We start from the raw sequence: 12,153 nt of genomic DNA, 5'->3' as shown, positions 1-12,153 counted from the left end.
ATTTCTCATTTTTTGTATCAGCATCAGTGACTACTGGGTAGTACAAAATAAAAGTGACATGATTATTCTGTAGGTGCTTCAAAAGATGAACTCGGTTTCATATAAAAAGTTTTAAGATATCAAACGATAACAGCAATAGTGTTTCTCTCAGTCGACTCCGGACTCAGAACAAGGTGATACGAACAAAATACCTCAATTCGTCTTATGTGTTGCGTGATATTTGTTGTTGTGGTTGCGCTTTTTAGTCGGAAGGCTGGTTTGATGCAGCTGGCCATGCTGTCCATGGCGTAACTGTTAACTATTGTCACTTCCACTGTAACCAGGCTTTGGCCTCATTCTATAATTTTTATACCTAGACCCCTCAGTTACCGAACTGATGACTCCTTGATGCCTCCGCATGTACTCTGTCAACTGATCCTTACTTTTACTCAAGTTGTGGCGTAAACCTCTTTACTACAACATTAGATTCAGTCCTTCTTCATTAGTGATGCGGTTAGCATTCTTCTATATAACCTGATTTCAAAGGACTGTGACACCAAGTAATATGAATTTCAGGCGTAGGTCGCGGTTTGTATGCCCAATGTACAGCATCTCTGATGCTGATGAACTGTTTTCGTTAGCCAAGCTTTAGGTTTCCTCTTTACTTATTCGGTCTTTAGTGAAGTATGTATGTCATATAGTTGAGTAAATTTGTTACTAAATTCATGAAGTTTTTCGTTTGTGCCCGAGATGGGAATAGAAAACGTCTACCAAACTATTTTTTGCGCCTCAGTCGCAATTTCACATAAATTAAAGCGTTTGAAGTCTCGGTATGTAGCCAGTTGTGGTTTATTTCTCGGACATTCTACCGAGTAAGTCACGAAAACCATCAAGCCAAGTTCTTCTGAAGCACCTTCAGAGTCTCTTAAGTTTGCACCCGAGTTTTAAAAACTCAAAATTCTAACTTGAGTTCTTTTCCCTTTCCGCTTCTGATAAACAATCATGCCTCTGTTTGCAGACGTCTTGAAATCGTTCGCAGGGCAAAGTCAGTGGTAAACTCTTTGCTGTTCAGCTAAGGATAACACAGCAACACTAGAACTCTACGTGTACTAATGTGCCCTTCATTGGTTTACTATGCAACATGCATTACGTATTGAGAACATTGTTACATTCTGTATTATCACAAAATCCAATAGGCAGTGCTTTTGATGATGAAATATTCATTTCACAACACATATACTAAGTTATGCGGCACTTGTAAAATATAGCGTCAAACAATTGGACGTGTACAAATATTCAATGACGGCTACAGGTGTAATGAAAAAGACTGTGTCAGTGAAATTTTCTCAATTTGCAATTTGGTATATGTGTCCCATCTGGAATGTAGTTCAGTGTATTTGAATTAGACTGAAGATTAACAATTTTTATTCAGCAGCACACCCTCCATTTTCTCACCACTCGCAACAATGCAAGTGCTGTGCTGACATAATAGTGGCCTGTGGACCGGAAGCATAAAGAGATGAGTGAACACCTTGAGCTGTGTAGACTTTGTAGAAACAGTTAGGTCCTAAACCCACAGTTTATATAACGACGAAGTTCGGTTTTACGTGAACGGCAAAAGACAAACTAGCTACTCCCCCACAACGTCGTTTTCGCCCGTTGGCGCCCTGATTTGGGTTTTCAGATGCTATGATAAAACAGTACATATGCTTAAAAGTTTTTGAAAATGTCACAGAATGCATGCGATTTTTAATGGTTCAGATGGCTCTGAGCACTATGGGACTTAACTTCTGAGGTCATCAGTCCCCGAGAACTCAGACACAAGCGCCTAGAACCGCTTGGCCACTCCGGCCGGCCGATTTTTAATGATAGACTTATAAACGCTCGTGGCATTGCTGAGATTAGCCCGATCCCTGGGTGCCCCTGTGCGCAACGACCGGCACTCAACGAGAGGAAGTTAATTGAACCTACGACAAATACGTTACTATTCATGGGTTACGACCGCGTCACTAGCTGCGTGAATACTACAATAAACATGCCATTATATTTATTTAAGTTTATTAAATAAACATAATTGCTGGTAACAACACACACAAACATCTTACATACGTACCGGAAATATAAATCTGGTTTAAGCTGTGCGGGCAGAAATGAATCCAACGCCACTGCAGTTAACAAGAGGACATTCCACTCCACCTACTCGTCTAATCTACAGTCGATCAGATCTCCACTAGAAGCGAGTGCCACAATGTCTCCCACAGAACTGAGTGCCATGAAGTCTGCGAAAGAAGTGAGCCGCAGATCTTCTGACTGGTAAGTAAGAGAGAACCAAAAGCAGACAGCATCTTCCCTTAAGTAAGCGTTTCCTGAAAAGCGAGAGGGCGACCACTCTCCCCACACTACCGACTTTTGCTATTACTTTATAGGATTTTCCACTATTAAATACCTGTTTTCTTGTGTCAATCTTGTTTCGATCTTAAGTTTCTTTTTTAAATTGTAAATGTTGGTGTAACTCTTGTTTATTCTCTGTTTTATGATTTGCTGAGACAGTATTTGGCACGCATCCTTTGCTAGCCATCCCAGTGCACGGAATACAAGTGCCTAGCACCTTTATTTGTAATAGTCGCACACGAGTCCAGCGTTACAGCACACGAATAGCGCTCAGGTTGGACGCGTGTTTTACCTGCCAGGAGAGTCGGTCGAAGCCCATCGCGAGCATGAGGCCCGTCCAATCACCGATGTCCTCTGATAATTTATTAGACTCACGAGCTTAATTTTCCCATGTCTGATCTCGTGACATTACGATGGTGTGAACTGAAGAACGTCAATGATTCCATTCCAGTAGAAATACAAGGAGGTAAAAACTCAGAAATGACGCCCGCAGTGTCTGTGTTTGGTTGCATCGCTTTGTACCTAATACGCATGTCTGAGGCACATTTCGTGAGCAACGCTGAGGTTCGACGCGTGTCTTACCTGCCAGGAGAGTCCGCCGAAGACCATCATGAGCAAGAGGTCCGCCCACTCGCCGATGTCCTCCTGTTTGAGAGTGCCCAGCCAATCAGCGGACGCTACGGCAGAATGGTCGACGGCGGGGTGCGAGTACGCAAACGGCGCCGACAGCACCTGGAAAACGCAGTCACAGTTTTTCTGACATTGAGCAATTTATTGGATAACTAGGCTAGGGCTACACAATACAGCAAAGAGAAGTCTAATGCACCCAAGGGGAGGTCATTACGATGTCATCTGAAATCAAGATGCACGTAGCGAAATTCACAATCCAATAATGTAGACTCGCAAGCATAAATTTCCCATTCCAAATCTCGTGACATCACGTCGGTGTCGTAGGAAAAGCGCAGATCTTATGTTACATTTCATTACTGGTATAAAAAGGAAACAGCTGATGCTTTTTCATAATTCTGGCATACTGCTATTGGAAATAACAGCGTTTCCTTTCAGCGGTATTGTTAGCGATGGCCGATGTGGATTTTAGCTAGTTTTCCTCTCTCGTTCAAACAAATTCTGGGATAGTCTCCAGTCTCTGCCTCCAAAAAATACACAAACAGTTAAAATGAGACAGCACGGAGAACAATGTTAACACGATTCAGATGCAGATGAAGCCTTAGGTTAACTGACAACTGTGGCGACAAGAAGGGTATCTGGTCACAAAATTAAGAAGCAGAAATACGTTTGATAAAGATCATGGAAACAGCGCACCTCATTCGATGGGAAAGAACAACAGGAAAGAAACAGGTTTACGGAAATCAACTATACCGGTATACACTCTAAGACAAAGAAACGACACACCACGAAGATATTATCCGCATGGGACAGAATTCGCTAGATGTGATGTACATGTACAAAACTCCTCCCGCACAGGCCATGAAGGCCCAACGGTACCGACCGGCTGCCGTGTCATCCTCAGCCCATAGGTGTCACTGGATACGAATACGGAGGGGCATGTGGTCAGCACACCGCTCTCCCGGCCGTGTGTCAGTTTCCGAGGCCGGAGCCGCTACTTCTCAATCAACTAGCTCCTCAGTTTGCCTCAGATGGGCTGAGTGCACCCCGCTTGCCAATAGCACCCGGCAGACCGGACGGTCACCCATCCGAGTACTAGCCCAGCCCGACAGCGCTTAATTTCGATGATCTGGCCGTGGGCCATGTACATGTACAGGCTAATAAATTATTACAATTTGAGACAAATTGGATGGTTTACTCAAGAGAAACGGTTTCACAAACTGAGCAAGTCAATAATGCGTTGGTCCATCTCTAGCCTTTAAGCAAGAACTCATTCGGCTTGTCATTGATTCATAGAGTTGTTGGATGCCCTACAGTGGGATATCGAGCCAGATTCTGTCCAACTGGCGAGTTGGATTGTCAGAATCCTGAGCTGGTTGGAGGGCCCTGACCATAATGCTCCAAACATTCTCAACTGGGGGATATCTGGTGATCTTCCTGGCCAAGGTAGGGTTTGGCAAGCATGAAAACAAACAATAGAAACTGCCGCTGTGTGCGGGCGGGCACCATCTTGCTGAAATGTAATCCCTAGATGGCTTCCCTTCAAGGGCAACAAAACGTGGCGTAAAATACTGTGGACGTACCGCTGTGCTGTAATGATGCAGCGGATGACAAGCAAAATTGTCCTGTTGTGAAATCAAATGGCTGCCCAGACCACCACTCCTGGCTGTCAGTCTGTATGACAGGCGACAGTCAGGTTGGTACACCACGCTGTTCAGGGGCTCTATTCTGTATCGTTCATACCGATCGGTGTAGTAGGTTAGTCTCGGTAGTGACGTCAGTTTTGGTTCTTTATCGCAATATCCTATTCAGTAAGTTTCTGAGACTTGTTACCGAACGGTCCTCCCACCGATTTTACGACAATTGTACCCAGAGGTTTTGGATTTAGGTGTGGCCCTGTCGATCGGTGAACTGTGGTTTATGTACACCTATAATTTGTTATTTTAAACATATTTAGCGGTCTTAGCTTTGGATTTAATGATTGTGTTACTAAAGAATCAACAGAGGACGCATACAGTTGGAAAGTGAGGTCTTAATAGACTATTTTCCATTGTTAGAAATATGGTTAGGTTAGGTTGTTACTGTGAATGATTACATAAAAAAAAGTTTTATTATCTCAAAATATGTGTCATTTTTATGCAGATAAGTGTTTAAAGATCATTAAATATCAAGACATCGGCCCTGCTTACGTATATTACATGAATGTGAACTGACGTTAGTAGTGACTTTGTGTTCTTTTTCCAACAAATGGTTCAGTTAGTAATTATCAAAACGTGTTTACAAGTTTCAAAAATGGTTCAAATGGCTCTGAGCACTATGGGACGTAACTTCTGAGGTCATCAGTCTCCTAGAACTTAGAACTACTTAAACCTAAGTAACCTAAGGACATCACACACACGTCCATGCCCGAGGCTAGCTAGCCGCTTTGTGTTCGTGGCGCTGTGCGCGCTGCAGTGCGCATGCGCGGATCTGCGGCCGCTTCCTTCTGATTGGCTTGCGCGACGCGAACCGACAACAGCACTTCCGTTCTCTAGATCCGAACGGTATCGCTATCGAAATGCATACTGAATAATGCACGGACTCTAATTCGAGTACTAGACCGTTCGGTGCTCTTGAGTACCGAAACGATCGGCACAATGGCGGAATGATACAGTATAGGCACCCAGGCCGTCTCCAGACACTTCTACGCTGGTCATTGGGGCTCATTTCGAAGCGAGATTCATCACTGAAGAGAGTTCTACTCCACTCAATGATATTCCAGGCTGAATGGGCCTGATACCACTGCAAACGGGCTTGTTGGCAGTCGGCACAAGGGGCGCCGAGAGGTCAGTCCACTTTTGTGAGCCGCCTATTAATGGTCCCAGGGGTCGCTGAAGCACGAGTTGCGTGACGGGTCGATGATAATGATAGCGGCGGGGTCCTGAGTGCCTTTCTGAGGATTGATCATTCCTCTCGTTCTGTCGTCTATCTAGGTCGACCGCTTTCTTCATGGCGCTATATTCAGTCACGGTTCACACATTCCCGCCAAAATCGTCGAATGGTGGTATCGCTCCTATTCAAATGTCGAGCGATTCGCCGATTACTCCAACCGGCTTTTTTCAGCCCAACAACACGTCTTCTCTCAACTGCTGACATTTGCGTTTATTGTCCAAGGACCTTTCTGCGAGGCATAGTTACTGTCCAGTTGTGTACACTGTGTGAAATTCGCAGAGATGTTATGCGCTGGTATCGACATGTCACCTGTTTACTATCCTTGCCAGTTGCGCCGTGAAATTGCGCTACAGGATCACATGTTCATCCATCGGCCGCCAAAGTTTACAGTTTTGCAATTCCCGTCGATACCTGTACGAATTTCAGTTTGCGACCAGTTTGCATAGCTCCTTCGTGGTGCGTCGTTATTTTTTGCCACCTATAGTGTAGTGAGCAGAAGTTCAGCTTCAATGAGATCTTCATTACCTTTATAATGTTTTGGTAACTGTTGAGTCCTTACCTTGGGTCTAAGCACTATGGGACTTAACATCTGAGGTCATCAGTACTCTAGACTTAGAACTACTTAAACCTAACTAACCTAAGGACATCACACACTTCCATGCCCGAGGCAGGATTCGAACCTTGCGACAGTAGCAGCCGCGTGGTTCCAGACTGAAGCGCGTAGAACCGCTCGGCCACCGTGGCCGGCCTATTGAGTCGCTTTTCCTTCAAGCATGGCAGGGAACTTCTTTGAAACTGATTAAACTTAACTGTAAGGGACTACAATTTCAAGACAGCTGTAAATTAAACTAAGACAGTGGCATACTGTGGGAAATGCCCAGCACAAAACAAACATGGTTCAAATGGCTCTGAGCACTATGGGACTTAACTTCTGAGGTCATCAGTCCCCTAGAACTTAGAACTATTTAAACCTAACTAACCTAAGGACATCACACACACATCCATGCCCGAGGCAGGATTCGAATCTGCGACCGTAGCGGTCGCGCGGCTCCAGACTGTGGAGACTAGAACCGCCTGGCCACTCCTGCCGGCAAAAAACAAAACTGTAATTGAAGATCGACTTTGTAACAAGTTCAGCATTTTATTTACGTAGGGAGTTATATTACTTTTAACGAAGGTAGGGATGTCGATATTAAGTTACGCATATATATGGCAATATAACTAAACACTGAAAGATGCACGAAGAGACAAAAATGAGACTCTATAAGGTGGTGGCTCTAAATTGGTCTTCCGCATGCCAATGAATCGCGGCTTATGAAGCGATAAGATTGCAGCCATGTACAGGCGGCTACAATGAAATTTTTACGAGCACTCAAAGGTTGCACTAAGTTAGACAGGATTTTTAAACAAAACAGTAAGCAAGATCTGAACGTTTTTAGAGTTAATGACAAAATAGAAGGAAAAAACTGTAAGGAACACCTGGAACGAATGAAAGAAACATGCATTCTAAAGGCGACCTTACAATCCAAATCCAAAGGAAAGAGAAACATTGGGCGGCCAGTTAAAAGATGGAACTAAGGCCAGAACCGGACGATAAGTTTAATCTCAGAAAGGCAGAGGAACTCAGGGAACTCATACTGAGAAACCTGTTACCTACCTCTACTCGGATCACGTGCGTTTCGAATAGAATACGTCGTGATTACATCATTCTACTACAACGTTTTGAGATTGGAAATGGTTAAAAAAATTGTAATTGAGAAAAGAGACAGTCCTATTTCTCCACGATAAAGGATGACAGCCAAAAACAGTTGCAGGATAAAAATTTATTAAAATTCTTGACCAAGGTTTCGGTACATATAAATATACCTTCATCAGAAGGCACAATTGTTTTATTAATCTCCATTGCATGATGTAATTTTAGATTTTTTACTTCTGATGAAGGTATGTTTATATGTACCGAAACCTTGGTCAAGAATTTTAATAAATTTTTATCCTGCAACTGTTTTTGGCTGTCATCCTTTATCGTGAAGAATTTCAACAGTTTCTGTTGCAGCCATGTTTAAAATCTTGGAATCCTATTTCTGTGCACACGATTAGCGAATATCTTTATCGCCAGCAACGGAATGAGTTTTCTTTTTGGTAAATTAGCTGCAATATGAGTAGTCATGTATCTTTTTCCATCTCATGAAGATAATCTTATCTTTGATTACATAAAGTAAATGATTTAAATACTTGGTTAGTTCAATAATACTACTTCTTTTCCATCACTTCTGCCTCAAAATCACACTGACCACATTAACCGACATTTGAAACAAGCAAATAACAACCTGATAACGCAGTGACGAGCGTAATGAATTTGCATTGTTATCATTACCTACTGTCAGAGATGACACCTGGTAGCGAAAACTATATTGGGAAATACGTTTACAGAAACCGGATTTGAGGAAAGCAGGTGAAGCTGTTAACAAGTGAGTCGTAAGGTGGCGGGGAATAACAAAAGTTATCGCTCTGGAACCGGTTTCGGTGAGCCGCAGTTCCCGAATGCGGAAGCTAGCAGCTCTGCGAATCCAGCCAGCAGGTCACGCAGGCACGAGCTGTTGAGAAGTGATGTTCACTGAGGTCACCAGTCATGGGACAGCGATATGTACACACACAGGTGGCACTAGCATCACGCACATAATATATATAAAGACAGTGCAATAGCGGAGCTGTCATGTGTAATCAGGTGATTCATATGCTACACGCCATTAAAATTGCTACTCCACGAAGATGACGTGCTACAGACGAGAAATTTAACCGACAGGAAGAAAATGCTGTGATATGCAAATGATTAGCTTAGCATTCACACAAGGTTGGCGCCGGTGGCGACACCTACAATGTGCTGACATGAGGAAAGTATCCAACCGATTTCTCATACACAAACGGCAGTTGACCGGCGTTGCCTGGTGAAACGTTGTTGTGATGCCTCATGTACGGAAGAGAAATGCGTACAATCACGTTTCCGACTTTGATAAAGGTCGGATTGTAGCCTATCGCGACTGCGGTTTATCGTATCGCGACATTGCTGCTCGGTTTGGTCGAGATACAATGACTGTTAGCAGAATATGGAATCGGTGGGTTCAGGGGGGTAATACGGAGCGCCGTGCTGGATCCCAACGGCCTCGTACCACTAGCAGTCGAGATGACAGGCGTCTTATCCGCATGGCTGTAACGGATCGTGCAGCCACGTCTCGATCCCTGAGTCAACAGATGGGGACGTTTGCAAGACGACAACGATCTGCACGAACAGTTCGACTACGTTTGCAGCAGCATGGACTATAAGCTCGGAGACCATTGCTGCGGTTGCCCTTGACGCTGCATCACGGACAGGAGCGCCTGCGATGGTGTACTCAACGACGAACCTGGGTGCGCGAATGGCAAAACGTCATTTTTTCGGATGAATCCAGGTTCTGTTTACAGCATCTTGATGGTCGCTTCCGAGTTTGGCGACATCGCGGTGAACACACATTGGAAGCGTATATTCTTCATCGCCATTCTGGCGTATCACCCGGCGTGGTGCTATGGGGTGCCATTGGTAACACGTCTCTGTCACATCTTGTTCGCATTGACGGCACTTTGAACAGTGGACGTTACATTTCAGATGTTTTATGACCCGTAGCTCTACCCCTCATTCGATCCCTGCGAAACCCTACATTTTAGCAGGATAATGCACGACCGCATGTTGCAGGTCCTGTACGGGCCTTTCTGGATAAAGAAAATGTTGGACTGCTGCCCTGGCCAGCACATTCTCCGGATCTCTCTCTAATTGAAAACGTCTGGTCAATGGTGGCCGAGCAACTGGCTCGTCACAATACGCCACTCACTACTATTGATGAACTGTGGTATCGTGTTGAAGCTGCATGGGCAGCTGTACCTGTACACGCCATCCGAGCTCTGTTTGACTCAATGCCCAGGCGTATCAAGGTGGTTGTTCTGGGGACTGATTTCTCAGGATCTATGCACCCAAATTGCATGAAAATGTAATTACATGTCAGTTCTAGATGTGTTCAATGAATATCCGTTTATCATCTGCATTTCTTCTTGGTGTAGGAATTTTAATGGTCAGTTGTGTATGAAAAGGTTTCTGACATGATTATCGCTGTTGCTCTACGCTAATTAACAGACTTTGAACGTGGAATTGTAGTTGGAGCTAGACGCACGGGGCGCTCAATTTTGGAAATCGTTAGGGAATTCAATATTCCGAGATCCACAGCGTCAATAGTGTGCCGAGAATACCAAATTTCAGGCTTTACCTCTCATAGCGGATAACGCAGTTGCCAGCGGCCTTCACGTAACGACCGAGAGCAATAGCGTTTGCATAGAATTGTCAGTGCTAACAGACAAGAAACAGAAGAATGTACCCCTTAGGACAGTGCTCCCAAATGTGGCGTTAAGGAGCTGCGGCAGCAGACGACCGACGCGAGTGCCTCTGCTAACAGCACATCGCCTGCAGTGCCTCTCGTGACCTTATCGGTTTCACCCTAGCATTGGATAACCACGAAGTGGTCAGATGAGTCCGTACTTAAGTTGGTAAGAGCTGAAGATAGGTTCAAGTGTGGCGTAGACCGCTACGAAGCCAAGGCCTCAAGCTGTCAACAAGGCACAGTGCAAGCTGGTAGTGGCTCCACAATGGTGTGGGCTGTGTTTGTGTGGAACGGACTGGATCCTCCGACTGAACCGATAACTCACTGGAAATATATGTTTGGCTACTTGGAGGCAATTTTCTCCCATTCATGGACTTCATCTTCCCAAACAAAGATGAAATTCTTATAGTCGACAATGCACCACGTAAGCATATCTTGGACTTTTCGAGCGAATGTTTGGCCACCCAGATCGCCCGACATGAATCCTACAGCATATCTCTGGGACATAATGGATAGGTCAGTTGCTGCACAAAATCCTACATCGACAACACTTTCGTTATGGATGGCTGAAGAGGTAGAAGGGCTCAATATTTCTGCAGGGCTCTTCCAACAACTTGTTGAATCCATCCCAAGTCGCACTGGTGCATTACGCTGGGCAAAAGGGGGCCTGACACGATTTTTAGGAAGTATCCCATGACTTTTGTCAGCTCAGTGTAAACGTCTCGAGGCTCACAGTGCAGTGAAAATCATCGATTTGGCGCCACCTCGGTCAACTTGCGTGGTTCTGTGACGCCGTACTTAGTTTCACTAGCTACTGATGTGGTAGTGCTCCATTCGTTCCCAGTGACCAGCACCAGATTTTTCTGAAATGGCCAAGTAAGAAGCTGATCAAGCAAAAGCGCGGCGAAAGTGGCGGGCAAACTACGGGAGGGGGGTCGAATCGAAAGGTTTGCTCCAAGCAGGAATTCACACGACGTTAATATTATTGTTATTGCGAATCTTGAAATTTTCCCGGCGTAATCGGAATTCCATGAGGTTTCGGGATTGCAGTTGGACTACGACATCTAATCACGATATTTCAGCTGACAAACATTCAGCCACCTTCAGGTGAGTTTTACGCTATTTGAAGTGGGATCTACTGTGGAGATCAGCAATGAGAGTTCAAAACTCAACTGAAGATATGAAGTCCATATATCACGACAAGAGGCAAGATATGGAAGTCATCCGACTGCAATCTCGAAACCTCATGGAATCAATAAATATTATTAAAATGTATCTGTGTATATACTTATGTATTTGTTTGCGCGTGCGTTTGTGTTTGTGTTCTACATCTCACAACCTGCTGGTGGGGTAAGAACTACCTACCTCTCATAGTGAACCTGCCCCGTAAGGGGCCTCCCGGCCAATGACACCAAACGCTCATTTCCATAGTGAATGAGATATGACGTCATAAACGATGAGTGCGTGAAAAACTGCCGCATCAAGCATGGTGTTTAACTGTATTACTTCTGTGTTACTAACTGTGGCCCGCATCTCGTGGTCGTGCGGTAGCGTTCTCGCTTATCACGCCCGGGTTGCCGGGTTCGATCCCCGGCAGGGTAAGGGATTTTCTCTGCCTCGTGATGGCTGGGTGTTGTGTGATGTCCTTAGGTTAGTTAGGTTTAAGTAGTTCTAAGTTCTAGGGGACTGATGACCATAGATGTTAAGTCCCATAGTGCTCAGAGCCATTTGAACCATTTTACTAACTGTGTTCGCAATAAATTTCGTAAGCAGAATCCACATACGCCGCGGAATGTACGCACGCAAATATATCATTGTACGA

At 44.7% G+C, this 12,153-nt stretch overlaps 1 protein-coding gene across 1 annotated transcript in view; it reads right to left on the bottom strand.

Moving 5' to 3' along the window:
- LOC126152666 (high-affinity choline transporter 1-like) overlaps positions 1-12,153 on the bottom strand; it is a 472,314-nt gene that overhangs the window by 98,223 nt on the left and 361,938 nt on the right. Inside the window, exon 6 of the mRNA XM_049916021.1 lies at positions 2,953-3,102. Within this exon, the coding sequence (XP_049771978.1) occupies positions 2,953-3,102 (150 nt within the window). The remainder of the gene's footprint in view (positions 1-2,952; positions 3,103-12,153) is intronic.

The sequence above is a fragment of the Schistocerca cancellata genome, chromosome 2 (assembly GCF_023864275.1).
Source record: "Schistocerca cancellata isolate TAMUIC-IGC-003103 chromosome 2, iqSchCanc2.1, whole genome shotgun sequence".
Taxonomy (NCBI): Eukaryota; Metazoa; Arthropoda; class Insecta; order Orthoptera; family Acrididae; genus Schistocerca; species Schistocerca cancellata.
The sequence above is the reverse complement of the archived record's forward strand: the minus strand, read 5'-3'. Positions and strand labels throughout refer to the sequence as shown.